This window comes from Lithobates pipiens, unplaced genomic scaffold (genome assembly GCF_037356315.1).
Source record: "Lithobates pipiens isolate NorthernLeopardFrog02 unplaced genomic scaffold, aLitPip1_a1.2 Scaffold_16, whole genome shotgun sequence".
Taxonomy (NCBI): Eukaryota; Metazoa; Chordata; class Amphibia; order Anura; family Ranidae; genus Lithobates; species Lithobates pipiens.
The window spans coordinates 80,899,674-80,919,431 of record NW_027507748.1 but is presented as its reverse complement, the minus strand read 5'-3'; the positions used below and the strand labels follow the sequence as shown (position 1 = coordinate 80,919,431).

At 42.4% G+C, this 19,758-nt stretch overlaps 1 protein-coding gene across 1 annotated transcript in view; it reads left to right on the top strand.

Moving 5' to 3' along the window:
• CXADR (CXADR cell adhesion molecule) overlaps positions 1-13,185 on the top strand; it is a 98,446-nt gene extending 85,261 nt beyond the window's left edge. The window contains exon 8 of the mRNA XM_077480058.1: positions 8,792-13,185. Within this exon, the coding sequence (XP_077336184.1) occupies positions 8,792-8,815 (24 nt within the window). The 3' untranslated portion in view covers positions 8,816-13,185. The remainder of the gene's footprint in view (positions 1-8,791) is intronic.
• The last annotated feature ends 6,573 nt before the right edge of the window (positions 13,186-19,758 follow it).

The window sequence follows — 19,758 nt, the reverse complement described above, 5'->3', positions numbered from 1 at the left end:
TTACCCTTTCCACCAAATGAACTCGTTTATCCGGAGACTTCTTTAAAAAGACCTATAGAAAAAGCAGAAGATTCCCCCACTGGTGATCCTTAGTCTAATGTACATATAGGTAATATTAATAAAAAATTGTTTTTTTTCCGTTGTGCTTGTAGAAACATAAGACCCCCCTGAGGAAGACCATAACCCCAAAAGGTCGAAATGCATTGGGATTTTTCCAGCATCTGACAGTATAACCATAACCAATTTTGTGGGTATCATATTTTGATGCATATTCCCCATAACAAACTTTTTATGATACCATTTACTGTTCAATCTATCCAATCAAAGTTGTCTCGTATCATGTAAACCGGAGCTCATGTTTTAAACTTTGGACATGGGTTACACAATACAAACAGGTTTTTTTTTTTTGGTCAATAAAAATGTATTTTTCTGAAAAATCTTTTTGACTGACTTTTGCTGCTAAAAAAAACACCCCATGGGGAAACCTCAATGTGTGTTTTTTTTTTTTTTTTTTTTTTTTTTTGCACGAGTGCCTATGCTGACCTGTATCCACAGCCAAAAGTGCCTACAATGGGCATGTAAGCATTAGAACTGGACCATAGAGCAATGCAAGAAGGGGGCCTGGCCTAATGAATTGCGTTTTCTTTTCCATCATGTGGATGGCCAGGTGTATGTGCGTCACTTACCTGGGGAAGAGATGGCACCAGGATGCAGTATGGGAAGAAGGCAAGCCGGTGGAGGCAGTGTGGCAATGTTCTGCTGGTGAACCTTGGGACTAGCCATCCATATGGATGTTACTTTGACGTCCATGCCATGATGGGTCAGGGCTGTTTTGTAGGCAAAAGGGGACCTACTCAATATGAGGTGGGTGGTCATAAGGTTATGTCTGATCTGTGTATATCTGGATGGCTTAACTGATTTCCCTGCAGATTTGAATGCTATCTAATAAGGCATTTACAAGAATAGAGTGTGACATCAGAATCTGACTTAGGCGGCATCACCACAAACAAAACCCAGACGTGGGCTGTTCATAACTATTCAACATCTTTTGAAATTCCCTTCTCCCTGAAGAGAACACTAGAAAATTAGTTGGACTATGGACTAGAGGGCAGCCATCTTGTCATGTAAAACTGAGCTATGGGGATGTCTCATGGTCCTGCTACACCATATCATCTATCTGTTCACCTGACAAAATGGCTGCCTTTTATGTGGTAAAATGGCTGCTTCCTCCAGCAATTCAGGCCACAAAATCCTGCTCTATTTACAGTGTATGGTCAGAGTGCCATATAAACAACCTGCCTCTTATCTCCTGAGAACACTCGGCTCACTTTAATTACGGGTCGGGGGGGGGGGGGGTGTTCTCTTAAAATAAAACACAAGTAATCAATGGCAGCTCAGGAGAGCTTTTCTTTTATTTGCTGATTAAGTTCTTGTTGACTTTCCCATTTAACTATAAATAAAACGGTGTTTGTGTTCGGCTATCACATGAGATTAGAGTTATATCAGGTCTTGCTTGCTAAGTTCATGAGCTGTAATAGCAGACCTGACCTCCTTCATTTACACAGCAGGGCGGCCATTTTGTCTGTTATCTACCATAGGGCATGATTAATTTGCTTTTATCAGCGCCCGCGTGACAATAATGGCAAATCTGCACTACGTTTTAGGTGCCTTTTGTAAACGGCACCTGAACCTGCGTTTTGTGATTGCAGGCAGAAATGCAGCGATTCTGCCGCAATCCCAAAATGCCCAGTTGGGAATGGAGCTGCTCTTGTTCACACACATGCAATTCTGGATGCCTTTTCAAACTCTGATTCACATGACAGGCTAGATATGTGTTCCTATTGAGGTGATTAACACAGATATGATCCACATGCATTGCGTTTTGAGTGCCATTTACGAAAAAGGTCCTGTACAAGTTTGTAGAGGTGTGTTCCAGACTTGCAAGTGATAAAGTGGCATGTGGAGAAGATAGTTGCATAGTAGGTGAGGTTGAAAAAAGACACAAGTCCAACCTATGTGTGTGATTATATGTCAGTATTGTATATCCCTGTATGTTGTGGTTGTTCAGGTGCTTATCTAATAGTTTCTTGAAACTATGAATGCCCCTCGCTGAGACCACCGCCTGTGGAAGGGAATTCCACATCCTTGCCGCTCTTACGGTAAAGAACCCTCTACGTGGTTTAAGGTTAAACCTCTTTTCTTATTTTGATGAGTGGCCACGAGTCTTGTTAAACTCCCTTTTGCAAAAGTATTATCCCTATTGTGGAGTTACCAGTATAGTATTTGTATATTGAAATCATATCCCCTCTCAAGCGTCTCTAAGGATTGCTATTGACAGTTTTTGCATTGAAGGCCATGGGATGGGGTTTTTCTTTGAAGGCTATGGGAGGAAATTGCAGAGAGCCTAAATGACCTTGCGTTTTCAGTACAATAGGCGTGAACCCAGGTGCCAGGATGCAATTTCTAGTCTCCATGGCAACGTGGAGCCTGGGATTTGTTGAGCCCTGATCTTCATGGTTGAATATGTACCCAACCTTGAATATGTAACACATTTGCAGCCAAATTAGGATTAGAACTACTGAAAGCCCTGTTCACCCCAAATGCACTAAAGAAACCAGTGTTTTTTTTTTTTTTGCGTGCTTTTTTGCGTAACAAAGCACCCAAATACACGTTGCTGAAAAACTCACCAGAATCGGCTTTTAGAAAGGTTACAGGAGCTACTCCGGCACATTTTTGGAGCAGAGGGCAGCCCATTAAAGTGAATGTTGCTGTTACAAAAAAAGCACGTAAAATGCAACGCATCTACTTTAGTCTGGGCTGAGCCTGCGCACAATTTCTGTAACCACGCAATATAAAAAGTTATTCTGCCGCAGGCGGGGCTGTAAGCTACTGTAATAACATCAGCTGCACATGGTATGCAGTGCTGCTGTCCATTAGCAGTACAGGGACGACCCATTATTGTCAGCCATTCAGGAAAAGCCTTGTATTTTTTATCAGTGAATACAAGGCTTCCTGTGAATGGCTGAGAAGCACTCAGCCTGATTCAGTTTTGATGCAGTCGGTAAACTACCTGTGATACTACCAGAACGCAGCACAGTATGAATGTGACTACAGTATGATACAGCAGTGACAGCGGCAGAATAACTTTGTTTTGGGAATGGTTCATTCGGGCCAGCTTTGCCCAAACTAAAGTGAATAGGGACTTGGGCTTAAATCTTGTCCATTCACATGGTCTTCATCTTTACAATCACAAGCGGACCCAAACAAGTTATTTTCTACACAAAAAGGTGTGCCCGCTGAGCGTGCTGTGTGAACTGTATGTACCCTCATGTATACAGCACTGTGTTCTGGCAATGGAATGGGAACTTTCCTCTCCACCATGTGTTTAACTTTCACACCTTTGCTAGATATAGATATAGCTATAGCAATAGCAGAGGCTGCATCACAGCAGTCCCACCTATAAATTTGAGAGTCTCCTGCGTTGGAGCACATATATAATGATGGATAGATTAAGGCAGGTATGCTTGGAGGGAGCCCACTCCTCAAAAGTACAGGGGTGCACTGGACACATGCATTGTCCTTCTATGTGCTGTAAAGGTTGAGGTGGCTGCCATTTGTTTGTAATGTAGAAGAATACCCTTTGGCCTAAATGTATGAAGAAGTTGTATTTATTTTTTTTCTAAATTTTTGGTAACAAAAAAAAAACCCAGTGGTGATTAATCGCTTGTCGACCGCATAACAAGGCTCTTATGCGCTGGATCACACACCTAGTACATGATCTGGCATCTCTTCGGGGGGTGTGCCACTTCTGTGATTTGTCACAGCAGATGCCAATCAGCAAGTGCCAGTGAAGGAATGTCCGCCGGTACCCACTGATTGTTGGGAAAACACGGAATGCATCTCTGCCTGTGTAAACAAGGCAGAGCGTCCTTATGATGGGGCAGGGATGGATGTTCTTTCCCTGCAGGTAATAAAATCCATCACTTCCCTTAGCAAAAGCACCAAACACAGTACACACAAACACTGGTTAGGCACACATTTAACCCTTTGATCACCCTAGCTGTTTAACCTCTTTCAAGCCAGTGTCATTAGTACAGTGACAGTGCATATTTTTAGCTTTTACTGTCACTAGTTCCAAAAAAGTGTAAATTTCCACTGCAATATCGAAATCCCCCATAAGTTGCTGATTTGCTGTCATTAATAGCATAAAAAAAATAAAAAATTCAAGTGTATATAACATATTTTGTAGATGCTATAACTTTTGCACAAACCAGTCAATATATGCATATTAACCTGTAGCAGAATACATATTGGCCTAAATTTATTAAAAAATTGGATATGTTTTATAGCAGAATAATTCCTCCCCCCGTGTAAAAAAAAAATGAATGCATCAAATACCACCAAAAGAAAGCTCTATTTGTGGGGGGAGAAAATAACAAAATGTATTTGTGTACAGTGTTGCATGACCACACAATGACCAGTAAAAGTAACAGTGCCATATAGTAAAATGGTCTGGTCGGGAAGAGAGGTAAAATCTTCTGGAGCTCAGGTGGTTAATATTTGTATTGAGGTACTGATCTGTGTTGAAAACTCAAATCCTGTGCATAATTCCAAACTTCTGTATTTCATCTACTGATCTCTTCACAATGCCAAATTGGAGTTTAAAAAAAAAATAAATAAAAAAAAAAAGGTAAAGTCTGCATTATTCAGTCTGTTCTGCGATTCCATTATTTACTTCCCTCTTTCCCAGACCAGCAGTTTAACATTTATTCAGGTATTTGCTGCCACCTTGTGGTGATTTTGTAGATTACTAGAATTTCTATCTAGAGCAAAAGCGGTGTTCACCCCTTTTGAAAGGTGAAGACTCTTTCCTTTATTTTCACCAAGTGATCCTTCCAATAAGTCTATTTTTCAACAGAACCAGAGCTCGTTCTGCACGCTTTACAAGAACAAGCTGTCCTGCAAATGTGGAGGGTTGAGACAAACGATTTTAGCACCGACAAGGGTGCTTACATGTCAAACCCTTTCTCTCAAAGGAGAAAAAACTCCTGCAATCGCAGTGTGAGCTGGAGTTTGTCTAAAATTGGTAGGTTTCTCTAAATCTAAATCCAGCTAACACTCCCTTTAGCCAAAACTGACAATGCTGCTGTACAGCTGTGCCCCCTGTGCACATTCATCCGGAGTGGAAGCATTCAATACAGGAGGTGTTACTCGATAGATCACCAGGTGAAAACGGGGGGGGGGGGGGGGGAGAGAAAAAAAGAAAAATTAAAACTAATGCAGCCACAGTAGTGGCAGTGGGGCAAGACATTATTGCTTTAAGCAGCCCGACCACAAAGGCAAGATCTGCTTAATGCTTAGGGTCATCAGGGAGGGGGAAGGGTTCTCTGTCATAAGTGGACCTTGACTTGGGTAAAAGAGATTGGTATATCGGTAATAAAGGGACTAGAGGAACTCGGTGATGAGGAAAGACTACAAGCATTAAACCTATTCTCTCTGGAGAAGAGACACTTGAGAGGAGATATGATAGCAGTATAAGAATACCTTACTGGTGACTAGCATAGGGAAGAAACTATTCAGTGGGACGGAGTTTAACCACTTGCGTACTGGAAGGATTTGCCCCCTTGAAGTGGTTGTATACTGCAAATCAAAAAAAAAAACACACCTGTAAGGCAAAGGCATAATGAGCTAGTATGCGCCATTCATGAAATACTTACCTTTAGAACGAGATCCTTGCGTCGCATCCCGGTCAACGCTGAGGGAGCTGACATTTTCCCCTCTACGTTTGTTCCGGGTTCACGGCTCCTGCGCTCTGAGTGGCTGGAGCTGCGATGATGTCACTCCAGAGCATGCGTGCGGGAGTCCTCAGTTCCGGCAAGGTCCTCTGCGTTTTTTTATTTTTTGCCCTATAAACAAAAAAGAGCAAAATTTTGGAAAAAAAACTATTTTTTTACTTTTTGCTATAATAAATATCCCAAAAAAATTCAAAATTTCTCAGTTTATTAGTTTAGGCCGATATGTATTTTTCTATATATTTCTGGTAAAAAAAAAATTGCAATAAGCGTATATTGATTGGTGTGTGCAAAAGTTATAGCGTCTTCAAAATAGGGGATATATTTATGGAATTTTTATTATTATTTATTTTTATTTTTTTACTAGTAATGGAGGTGAACAGCAATTTTTAGCATGACTGCAACATTGCAGCGGACAGATCAGACACTTTTTTTTTTTTTTTTGGGACCAGTGATATTTATACAGTGATCAGAGCTAAAAATAGCCACTAATTACTGTATAAATGTCACTGGCAGGGAAGGAGTTAACACTAGCGATCAAGGGGGTTAAATGTTTCCTCGGGAGGGGTTTCTAACTTGGGGGGGGGGGGGGGGGGGGGAGGTGTACAGAATGGGAGTAGAGAGATTGCTGTTCCTAGGAACAGACAATCACTCTGTACTTCCCTGACAGAATGGGGATCTGTCCGTTTATATTGACAGATCCCCGTTCTGAAAAATGATAGAAGTATAGGGGTGGGTGGTGCTGCCTGAAGAGTGTGCCTCCGCAATGGGTCACTCTTTCCTGGTGAATGTGAAATAGTTAAAAAGACACTGCTGTCACCTGAAGGGTAATCCTTCACAGTGAATCACTCTTTAAAGAATAAGTAGTGAGTGCTAAACTCAAAATAAAATGGATAGCATGACGGGTGTTCTCACTCTGTGTTTAAGGCAAGTTTATACAGATAAAGCCCCAATAATAGTGCTAATTGGAAACTGGTGTGTCGGCTTGCAATATGAAAGTGAATGTGCGTGGTGGAATAATGAGTGTTCTCACCCAGTCAGCAATTATAACCAAATTTCATTCTAAACAGTTCATTTCAACAGCTCTATCATAAACGTGCAGCATAAGTTAATTGTATCCACATCAATAAATAAAAATAAGTGCATTTAACATATTCTGTTAAAAATAATTATTCGGTGGGGGAAAAAAAAAAAAAAAAAAAAATATATATATATATATATATATATATATATATATATATATATATATATATATATATATATATATATATATATATATATATGTATATGTAAAAATTGATTAGAAGTTCAGTCTTTTAGTAGTGCAAAAAATAACAGGGTTTCAAGTGACTTTGTGCTTGTCCAAAATAACTCGTGCCTATGTAGCAATTTAGGTGACTTCCATGCTCCCCTTCAGTTCCCCACTCACCAGATCCCTGCAGGGGTAAATCGCATGCAGTGAGTGTAGTTGCAGTCCTCAGGGCAATTGCCTCCTCCTTAGCTTAGCGCGTATCTGGGTATCCAGATCCTTGAGCCTCTCCGGGGGTAAGCCGTTCCCAATAGATTGGATTATAGTAGTTACCCTGTTTCCCCTAAAATAAGACCTACCGTGATTGTCGACGATGGCTGCAATATAAGCCCTACCCCCCAAATAAGCCCTAGTTAAAGTCCTTCTATGTCTTATTCTCAGGGTAGGGCTTATTTTTGGGGAAAGAGGGTGGGGCTTATTTGGGGGGTAGGGCTTATATTGCAGCCATCACCGACACTCACGCTAGGTCTTATTTTAGGGGAAACAGGGTACCACCTCTGTGGTAAACCACAGGTTACCCTCATGGACAAAAGAGATGGGTACTCGTGGTGTAAAGCCGGATGAGTTTATTAAAAGTTAAAGTTTATAAACACCACTTAAAGCGGGAGTCCGCCGGGACTCCGCGTTTTTTTTTTTTTTTTTTTTTTTTTTTTTTTTTTTTTTTAAAAGCCAGCATCTACAAATACTGCAGCTGCTGACTTTTAAAATAGTGACACTTACCTGTCCAGCGCGCCCGCGATGTCGGCACCCGAAGCCGATCTCTAGATCGTCTGTCAGGTGCTGCCGCCGCCATCTTGGGTATGGGAATCAGGAAATGGAGCCTTTCGGCTTCATTTCCCGGTTCCCTACTGCGCATGCGCGAGCCGCGCTGCGCAATAAGGACGGTCCCCGCTGCCTCTGGGATCTGTGTGTTTCCCAGCAGGGAGCGGGGCACTTGCAGAAAGGGGCAGGCACTTGCGGAAAGGGGCGTAATCTACGCCCCTTTCCGCAGAGAGCTATCCCGGAAGTGGGTGCAGATTACCTGTACTGTACAGGTATCTGCACCCCCTCCCCCCTGCAAGGTGTCAATTGTGGCGCCGGAGGGGGGGAGGGTTCCGATGAGCGGAAGGTCCACTTTAGGGTGGACCTCCGCTTTAAATTCTAGTGTGTGAGCTAGCATAGCTTGGTTGCAGTACAGGAGCTTCAAACCGGCATACGTTCTATTGAGCGGAGCTCCGCAACCTGAAATGATGAGAGTGTGTACCAAGCTCCGTCTTATGCGTTTCGTCATAGGACATCATATGGGCCGGAGACTTATTTTTACTATTAGGTATGCTCTCTGTGGTGTACTCCCCCTGTGATAGAAGAGTGGAGGTGCTCTAAGGTGATTACATTGCTCTTACGTATATACAGTAGAGTGAGTGTTGTCACCCAGGGACAGGAAATGTGGCACTCGCAAGTTCATCAGATCCGGGGGGGTGGCTGACAAAGGAAAACTGATGCAGTCACCACATCTAAGGAATGCTGAGCTTCAATATATTTCTTGTTTTATTGGGTTTAGCTACACTGTAATGCATACACACGCCTATTTAAAATAAAAATAAAAAACTCAAATCTATTTAAAGAACACAGTTGATCTGCTATAAATTACACTTGGAAAGAGGCACTTTGCATATAATATCTAACATCACTTTTCTCTCCTTCATTCAAGTATCATGGCTTAACTGTTGTATAAAGTGGACATCTCCTTCAACACAAGCCGCGCCCGGGACACAGACATCAGATTTGATTTACTGACGCATTTTTTTATGGTTTGTGTCAGAACTACAAAAACGTATTTACCTGGCCTGTGCGGTGTTACTATTTTACCAATATGGAGAGACTATCCCGAGACTGCGAACATTTGTGGAGGACCGAAGAATTCAGACTCTACTATACGGCACCTGCCTCAGTTTTACCATTGCTTACCGTCGCTCTTCTCTAATGTACCCAATACTTATTTTGAGAGGCACGTTCGTAGCCACACACCCAAGCCTTGGATGATCTGTATGACTTCAGTTTCTTGAAATCCAAAATCCTGTTGGCTTGATGCAACAAAAGGACAATACTCTGACATTGTGGGTGCCAGTATTCATCAGGAGATCATCCAAGCTCACTATATGTGTTACAGAGCAAACCTGTACACAATGTATATTACCCAGCATGTTCGTGAAACATTATTGAGCCAGATGGTCAGGACAAAGCCGTGCCTCTATCCTCCCACTGTGATTCACCCAACAGCTGGGCTTAGCAGTAGAGCTCTACCTACATGAGTAAGCTCGGGTGTTGGGTAAAATGTGTCAATGCATGAGGATCTAGGTGGGGTTTTGTTCTGATCCTTTTTTTAACTGCAGGTGCCCTACTTTCCTCCAACCATCTATAGACCTGCTGGTAGGTTGACAATTGGATACGAATTGTGGCAACAAGTGAATTGTAAAAAAAAGGTGAGGCCAGAAAGACTGAGTGTTAAAAACTGGGCAGGTAAGTAAATATACATAATTGGGAAAATGACAAAGGCCTGTTTCCCATGGGTTTCACTTTGTATAAGAGCTGTGTGAACACCAAGCATTGACAAAACGCTTTGCAGCAAGCTTTGTTGAAGCTTTTGACCACTTGCCTACCAGGCACTTTCACCCCCTTCCTGCCAAGGCCAATTTTCAGCCTTCAGTGCTGTTGCACTTTGGGGTTTTTATTTTTTGCTAAACAAAAACAAAACAAAAAAGACCAAAAATTTTGAAAAGAACAAACTTATTTTTACTTTGTTTTAAAATTTTGCAAACAAGTGTGCGTTATTGATGCGTGCTTGCTGCGTTTTCAATTCATTTCAACGGGGAGGTGTTTTTGGTGCATTTTTTTTTTTTACTGAGCAAAAATGCAGCAAGCAAGATTTGTAACAGGACAAACCAGCGTGAAGACATACATAGAATTCTATACATTTTTCTTGAGCTTTTCTTGGGTTAAAGGTGCCGATAATAAATTTATATTCATTTTAAGTTCAAGATATTTTAAAAAAATCGAAAAATACTACAATTGTGTGTGTGTATATGTATATATATATATATATATATATATATATATATATATATATATATATATATATATATATATATATATATATATAAAATTACACACAAATATACAGTACAACCTTGGATTGTGAGTAACGTGGTCTGTGAGTGTTTTACAAGATGAGCAATATTTTAATATTATTTTTTTTATACACATTTCAACTTTGATAAACAAGTGAGGTCTTGCAATACGAGTAGCACCTGAGTAGAAGGCTGCGGTCACACCAGATATGATTTAAAGTAGTGCGATTTAAAGCCCAACTTCTGTGACATTTGTAATGATCTGATATGACTTCAGTGAGAGCTGCTGTCCCTGTCACAGGGAGCAACAGTGATGTTATGAACAAAGGTTTAACTAGCAAAGGGTTAATATTTAACTTCTTTCAGGTTCAAGTAAAAGAGGTGCCTCCTAAGTGTAGCAATATGGTTACATTTAATGAAGGTACAACATTTAGCAACTCACATGGTTGATGATTAAAAGAGGCACATCTAAGGCCCCTTTCACACTGCTGCGACTTAAAAGTTATGCAATTTTGACGCTATTTCAGGGACTGCCTATGTAATCTTGGTCTATGGACTTTAACTCACATGAAAGTCAGACCAAAGTAGTAGAGGGACTTCTTTGAAGTTGGCACGACTTGAAGTCACACATATATGAATGGTTATCATTGAAAATAATGGGGAATGACTTGTAATGCGACTTTGCAGTCCTAAGTCGCAGGATAAGCCGCACAAGTGTGAAAAGGGCTTAAGTATGCAGGCATCTGTGGTAAAGGAGTCCATATAGACCAGTGATGGCGAACCTTGGCACTCCAGATGTTTTAGAACTACATTTCCCATGATGCTCCACTACACTGCAGAGTGCAGGAGCATCATGGGAAGTGTAGTTCCAAAACATCAGGGGTGCCAAGGTTCGCCATCACTGATATAGACCATGCTCTGCACTGACGGCTCTCACGGCTGTCAGTCTGCAATTGTGACCGGGAGGACCCTGCAGTAGAGCGATCTGAAAGCGAGGCTTGAATCGCTCGTGGAGCACAGCCTGGAAGGGACTACAGCGATGGTGCAGAGGATGGTCTATGTGGACAGCTTTACCCCTGATGCCTGCATACTTGGATGTGTCTGTTTTAATCAGCCATGTTGCTAAATGTTGTACCTTAGTTAAATGTAACCATATTGCTACACTGAGCCTAGGGTCACACTGTAGCGATGTGGGAACCAGTGCAATTACAGAGCCGGTTTCTGAATCGCATCTCTCCTGCAGGCAGTTCACACTGCCCTCTGCGAACCGCTGTGGGTGTCAATACAATGTTAATGACACCCCCAGATCGGTTCACAGATTGCACTGCGAACTGTGGACTCGCACAGAAATCGGACTGCATGGGTGAGAGCACCCATATGATCAGATTCCAATGCAGGAAAAAAATAAAATCCCTGCACTATTTTCCTGCGAATCCAACTGTATGGCTGAACTCGCATTGCCCAGACATCGCATGCGATCAGCTCCACAGTGCGGGTGCGAATTACATGCGATGTTTGTGTTCGTACAAGTGTGAACCCAGGCTTAGATGCGCCTCTCTTCTCTTTTATACTCTGCAGCTCCTGTTGGATTCTGCCTTATGCATTCCCTATTGACACTCTTTTTGTTATAGTTGTGGAACAAATCCATTATTTCTTATGGGGAATTTTGCTTTGATATACAAGTGCTTTGGATTACAAGCACGTTTCCAGAACAAATTATACTCACAATCCAAGGCATTACTGTATTTTTTTTTAAAAACTGCCATTTTCAGTTAAGTGCATCCTGAATTTTCGGTACCAAAATTTCCATTCTGTGCACATCTAATGCTTAGTAAATATTTGCTGAAGATGTACTATTAAGCAGCTTTTGGATGATGTCTGTGTGCTTGGGGTCTAAAGCAGGGGTCGCCAAACTTTCTGAACAAGTTACTGTCCTTCAGACTTTTAAGGGGCCAGACTGTGGCCAGTGGGAGTAGATGTCCTGGCCTCAATGGGAGGAAAGAATGCCCAATTATTGGTATCAATGGGAGGATTATTGCCCCACTGTTGGTATTAGAGGAAGAAAAGGTGCCCCATTATTGGTGTCAGTGGGAGGACTTGTGCCCCATTGCTGGTATCAGGAAGGAATAGCGCCCCATAATTGGTGTCATTGGGAAGAATAATGCCCCATTGTTGGTATCTGGGGAAGGAAGTTGGTGTTAGTGGGAGGAATAGTGTCCCATCATTGGTGTACATGGGAAGAATAGTACCCCATTGTTGGGGAGTCAGTGGAGGAATAGTACCCTACTGTTGGTATCAGTGCCAGGAATTATGCCCCATTGTTGGTGTAGGAATAGTGCCTTATATCAGTGGGAGAATCAGTGGCCCAAGGGCCTGATAATGGCAAGCACCACACATCTGGCCCCCGGGCCGCAGTTTGGAGACCACTGGTCTAAATTGTTCATCGCATCAACCTCTGCTGTCATCTTAAGCCCCGACTGACTTCTGATTGAGGTGGTCTTGAAAGTCATTACTCTGCAATTTTCATAACATTTGATTCATAGAAAGGAGTTTGATTTTTCATTTAAAAACTTTTTATTTCGGGTTGAGATGTTTTACGCGTTTCTCCAGGGATACAAATAGTTCTCTTGCTTACTTTGAAAGTCGCTGACCTTTTCCATTTGACAGAATTATTTTCCTCCTTCCTTAATTTGATTGGCTGCCTCATATGGCAGTCATTTGTTAACTTTGCCAATCAAACAAAAAGCAATAAGAGAACAAAGCCTGATGTCTGCATGGAAATCAACATCAAAGAACAACCTGCTCCTGTCAAGGGACAAACCAAACGCTGAGCAAAATGTGCCGCTTGCTCCAGAAATCATTAATATTTTACTGTGAATTTTTTGGGACAGTGGGAATATGATTTGTATTTGGAAAATTAAAGCAGACAGTTTACTGTGAATGTGAATGTATAAATAAAGCTGTATTTTCTAATGTTTCTACTTGGTTGTGTATTTAAATAATAAAACTGGAACAATTGTATCTGGAAACGCCATGCGGATCGCGGATTCACTGATCCTGAAAGTTATAGGCTTGTAACAAGCATGCAGCCAACAGTGGCTAAAAAAAAAGGCATATGCTTGTTCTGGGTTACAATGGCAAGTCAGCAGCTGCAGCACCTCCTTTTATTACCCAGGGTTCCCTTCAAACATATCATTTTTTTTAATTGATTAAAGCTGAACTCCGGGCAGATCTGAAAGATGCATATAAATGCAGCTCTCTAATCATCCATAGAGCATTACATTTATTGTTTAAAATGCAAGCAGTGTAAGTACCATATTTCCCGGTGTATAAGGCGACCGGGCGTATTAGACAACCCCCCAATTTTACAGTTGTTAAAGCGTTTTTGCCTGTACTCACCGTCTAAGACGACCCCCCTTCTGAGGCTTCCAACGCTCATATTTCTTACTTCTTGCCGAAGCTACATACAGTATTACCGAACACCCAGCAGACATCCCAGGGGGCTGACCCAGCGTATAAGACGACCCCTGCTTTTTGTGGCCAGTGTAAAAGGTCGTCTTATACACCGGAAAATACAGTACCTAAAACTGACCAGGTATTGGCCTCTTGCCGTCTTCTGTACAGCAGAGCTCAGGGGAAGGAGGGAGCAGCACCATGAGCCCGTGAGGTGTGCTGCAGTGCAACTCGCATGCTGATTGGAGCAGAGAGCATAGCAACAGAGCAATGCGCTGATCAGCCTTCTGCTTCTCTTTTCACTGTCCAGTCACAGAGTGGGGGAATGGATGAGACTTATGAGTGAAAGGAAAAGTGCAAGAGAAGAAAATTCAGGTCCTTTTCCCCACCAGAGAGGGTTGTGCTGTGCTATGGTCGATAAATAAATGCTAGACACAAATGGAATACTGCTTCTGATGTTCTAGCCACCACAATAAAGCCCTGTTCACACCTGAGCATAGAGCGGAAACATGTTTCAGTTAGCTTTTTTTTTTTTTTTTGGAACGCGGCAAAAACTGTTGCATCAAAAAGGCGCAAAATTACACAGTGTCGCTATGCTCAGATGTGAATGTAGCCTAAGGCAGTGGGCCTCAACCTCAGTCTTCAAGTACCCCCAACAGGCCATGTTGTGGGAACTTCTCTTAGATAAAATAGCTCTCATCAATACCATGTCATTGATAATTTAAAGAAGCTGTGCAAAGTGAAGGAAAACCAGAAAACATGGCCCGTCGGGGGTACTTGAGGACTAAGGTTGAGAACCACCGGCCTAATACATGATGGCTGCCTGCTTGTATAATGAGCCCCTTAGCTCTCAACACCAATCAATCCTGGCATTGGAGGTGCTTGTGTACCACATATACGTTCATTGGCCACTTTATTACACCTTGCTAGTACCGGGTTGGACCCTCTTTTGCCTTCAAGACTGCCTTCATTCTTCATGGTCTAGATTCAACAAGGTGTTTGAAACATTCCTCAAAGATTTTGGTCCATACTGACACGATAACATCACGCTGTTGCTGCAGATTTGTCGGCTGCACATCCATGACACAAATCTCCCACCACATACCAAAGGTGCTCTATTGGATTGAGATCTGGTGATTGTGGAGGCCATTGGAGTACAGAGACCGCATTGTCATGTTCAGGAAACCAGCGGTGAGATGGTTTGAGCTTTGTAACATGGTGCATTATCCTGCTGGAAGGAGCCATCAGAAGATGGTACACTGAAGTCATAAAGGGATGGACATGGTCAGCAACATACTCAGGTAGATTGTGGCATTTAAACGATGCTCAATTGGTACTAAGGGGCCCAAAGTGCGCCAGCCTGAACCATTGATACAAGGCAGGATCGATCTATGCTTTCATGTTTATGCCAAATTCTGACTCATCAGACCAGGCAACATTTTACCAATCTTCTATTGTCCAATTTTGGTGAATTGTAGCCTCGGTTTCCTGTTCTTAACTGACAGGAGTGGAACCTAGGTATGGTCTTCTGCTGCTGTAGCCCATCTGCTTCAAGGTTTGCTATGTTATGTGTTCAGAAAATGTGTTCTTGAAAAAAAAAAAAAGCCACCACCAAGAGGAATCAGATGCACACTTACCATAAATTGGAGACCTTCTAGTGAAAAAAAATCTCAAACAAGCTGATTTACATGTGGTCCTCCAAATTTTCCATGGACTTTAGCTGTACTTAAAGAACTCTGGACCATTCTAAACCACCAATTCTGGACATGAGGTAAAGAAACTAACCATATAGTGTAAAACCCTTTAAAACTAACATATTAAGCCTTAAAATAACACTTACAATGTCTAAACTCAATTGTGGATGTACGAACAGTATTCGCAACTGGCAAAGATGGCGTTTTACTGTAATTTCTAGTTGATGCAAGCATGTCGCTCTACCCTACACGTTTCGTCACAAAATACTTCTTGCGGTGCACTTAGAGGCTCTTGTCAGGGGGTCAGAAGCACTAGCCAAATGCCATATTTTTAGTATCCATATGAACATAACCTAAAACACAAACAGCATGCACATATTTTTTATTTTTTTTTGTGATTATAGGGGATGGAATTTTTATTTTGCCTGAATGATTCTGATCTCAAGGGCTATTTAACCACATGCCAACCGGCGCACGCCGATGTACATCGACAGAATGGCACGGACAGGCAAATGGACGTACAGGTACATCCCTTTAAATTTGCCGCTGTGCCATTGTGTGCACGCCGGTCAGAACCTCCATGAGTCCAATCGCGGGTCCCGCGGACTCGATCGCCACGGGGAAGAAGAATGGGGAGATGCTAATGTAAACAAGTGTCTCCCCGTTCTGCCTAGTGACAGTGTCACTGATCTCTGCTCTGTGTAATCGGAGCAGAGATCAGTGAAGTGTCCTAGACAGCTACTCCCCCCACAGTTAGAAACACGCCCCTAGGACACACTTAGCTCCTACATGCCACCTAGTGCTTAACCCCTTCACTGCCAGTGTCATTTACACAGGAATCAGTGCATTTGTATAGCACTGATTGCTGTATAAATGACAATGGTGTCAAAAATGTCCGATGTGTCCACTGGAATGTTGCAGTCACAATAAAAATCGATGATCACTGCCATTACTAGTAAAAAAAATAACCGCGCAATTGTCAGTTAAAACGTCGCAGTGACGAATCGCAAAACGTGGTCTGGTCTTTGGCCTGCAAAATGGTCCAGGGCTTAAGTGGTTAACGAGGCAGATCTTAAAGTGAATCCCCATCATTAAAAAAAAGTGAAAGTGAATATTGAGCTGGAACTGGAAAAAATATTGCCAGAAGTACTACCTTTTTGTTCAAAAACAAAGAAATACATTTTAACTGGTGTTCAACTTTAAAAACCCTGTATATTTCCTGCTGATATCTCTACATGGTGCCACTGATGGGGCACCATTCCTCCCACCAATGCCACTGATGGGGCACCATTCCTCCCACCAATGCCACTGATGGGGCACCATTCCTCCCACCGACGCCAGTGATTGAAAACTATTCCTCCCACCGCCAATGATGGGGGGTACTATTCCTCCCACAAATGCCACTGATGGGGCACTATTGCTCCCACCGAAGCTAGTGATGGGGCACTATTCCTCCCACAGACGCTAGTGATGGGGCACTATTCCTCCCACCGACCGATGCCAATGATGGGGCACTATTATTCCCACCGATGCCATGGATGGGAAACTATTCCTCCCAGACGCCAGCGATGGGGCACTATTCCTCCCACTAACGCCAGAAATGGGGCACTATCCCTTTGTTTAGAAAGTTTTGAGACCCCTGATCTAGGGGATTAGTCTCAACAGGTTTTTGCAGAGCAGAAAGAACCATGTTGAGATCCCAAGAAAGCACAGGGTGCTGCAAGGGTAGCTTAATATGAGATACACCTTGAACAATGGTTCTTACAGGGCCAGAGGCCTTTGGAGAAGAATTGATGAGGCCAAGACCTGAGCTTTGAAAGTCATTAAGGCCACACTCTGGTCAAGGTCTGTTTTAAGGAAGGCTAGAACGTAAGAGAAAGAGTAATCTCCGGGACTGAAGTACCGGTATCCACACCAAAAAAAAAAAAGTAGGAATCACAGACACAGCAACCCCTCTATCCTTTAAGACCTGGGTTTCAACAGCCATGGCATTAAGGCCAGAGACCAAGAAGCAGGATCGAATAGAGAGAATAAAGTACCTGTATTCACACTAAACAAAAAAGGATTTCCAGGTATGATAATAAATCTTCCTGGAAGATGCATTTAGCATGGTAGGAATCAGGCTCTGGAACCCCTCTATCCTTTAGAACCTGGATTTCAACAGCAATGAAAATAAAGTGGTTCTAAAGGCTTTTTACCTTTATGCATTCTAGGCTTGTTAACCCGTTAACAGCTTGTGAAAGCATCTGCTCAAACCAATCTCAATTTGATCAGATTCTTTGGAGGCTAAAGGAAAGATATGGGGTCTAATAGAACCTAGATCTCGCCATAAGGAGGACATGTCACAGCCCATTCTATCACAAGGGATGTTGTTCATCTCTTGTAATAGCAAAAAAATTGATCCCCAAAAAAAATAAATACAATTAAATACATTTTTTAAACCCCCCCGTCCCCCCCCCCGTCCCATAGGAAATTAGGTCATCCCATTATGTACTCCTGGAAGTCGTGAGAGTATACAGGGCTTTGGCGAGCTGTGACAACAGAGCTGGCACTTTACATGACTAAATGTTGCTATCCTGGGGCAGGGTCATGCACAATAGAATGTGTGGCCAATTTGTTGTTTTTAGTGGTGATTGATTTTAATAAAAAAGAAAGTTTTACACTATATGAGCTTTTCTGAATGGTGGCATTCATCCCTATGTGTGGAATTCATTAAGAGAAGAGACAGCAGCAGTGACCCAGGGGATCCCCTCCCTTAAATAAGAAAGGTGCTCCATGACCCATAAATTAAAAAAAAAGGTCAGAATTGTCCAATGAGTTTATGGAGGTCATGGCACATGGGTGACCTTTTTAAAATAACATGGAATGAAGGATTAAGGACACCAAACAATACTTTTTAAAACCTAGCGCAAGACACTTTGGACTTTGTTAATGCTAAGAACTATGTTATTTATGCACTTTAATGGATATGGACCATTGATTGGTAGAGTAAACATTTGCACTTATTTATGCATTGTCGATTTAGGCTGGACTCACACTATTGCGATTTGGATGCAGGTTTCTCTGCGCCCAATTTGCATGTCAGGAGATTGTGACCGACTCTATGGAGCCAGTTCACACATCTCCAGATGGAATTGCACAGAAGTCCTGTGCGTCTTCTGGTCCGTTTCAGGTCCGAATACAGCCAAGAATTTGGGCTGAAACAGTAAATAGGGATGCTCCTGAGCCATGCTGTGAGCCGCAACGTGCGGCAGTGTGAACAAAGCCTTTAAGCATGCATAGAGCTGTTTTTAATAGACTTATAGATACCATAAACATATTTGAGTAGAATCCTTGTGGTAGTACTGGCACAAAAGATGATTCAGGGCATTATGCAAATTTAATTGTCCATAGGCAGTTTTTGGTTGATTTGAAAAAAGAAAGCAATGAAGGGGTAAAGTTTTAAACTTTTTTTTGTACTCCTTTGAAACCACTGATTGAACCCATTTGGTCTGGGACCTTTCCAACCACAGAGAGACAAAACTGTAATAGAGGTTCCTTTACTCTTAAGAGCTTTGGGAAATACTTAGTGGGGCAAGCCTAGCAGCGAAAGGCAGGGCTGAAGTTAAAGAGAAGCTCCAGTCTCGTAAGTGAAAATTAAAAGTCAACAGCTACAAAAACTGTAGCTGCTGACTTTTAATAAACAGCCACTCACCAGGACCCAGCGGTGTGCTTACTTACCCCAGCCGTTTTCTACCCAAGTCCTCTCTCACTGGCACTGACATCTTTACTATAGACAGCTTGCGGCTTCACAGCTGGGTGCCCAGTGCACTGTAAACTCTGAATGGTCTGGCCAAATTCTGGGACCTGTCATGTGTTCCAGAAGACTTCAGGAGGGTGGGGAGAACTTGTGGGACAAGTAGGAGTGGGTACCTGTCAAAAATCAGGCCCCCAACCCCCCCCCCCCAAAAGCTCCAGTTCAAACAGGAGCAGGAGAAGAGGCCTTAAAACGATGGAGCTTCCCCTATTGGGTGGAGCTCCACTTTAAAGCATAGTTGGAGTGGACAGGTGTTCTGCATTTAGAGGAGCTAAGGGCTCCTGAGGAGGTTTTTGGGTTCTTCTGCTGTAGAAGTAAAACCTTCTCAACTGTGACCTCTGATGAATTAGTCAAGTGCCTAACCAAACAGATGTCTTCCTTGGAAATGTATAGGTGCGAAGTGTCTTTTTCAGGCAAATCCAACTGTTCAAGCTTTCAGCCACAAGATTCAGTACATGTGAATGGCGATTAGTACCATTCTGGAAAATTTGTTTCATGACATGTTCAGGGGCATCCACACAAAAAAGGCAGAAGGCAATAGTTGGCAATTGCTCCAACAGCACAATCCTGAAATACAAGATCATGTTGGTTGTTCATTGCCCTATTC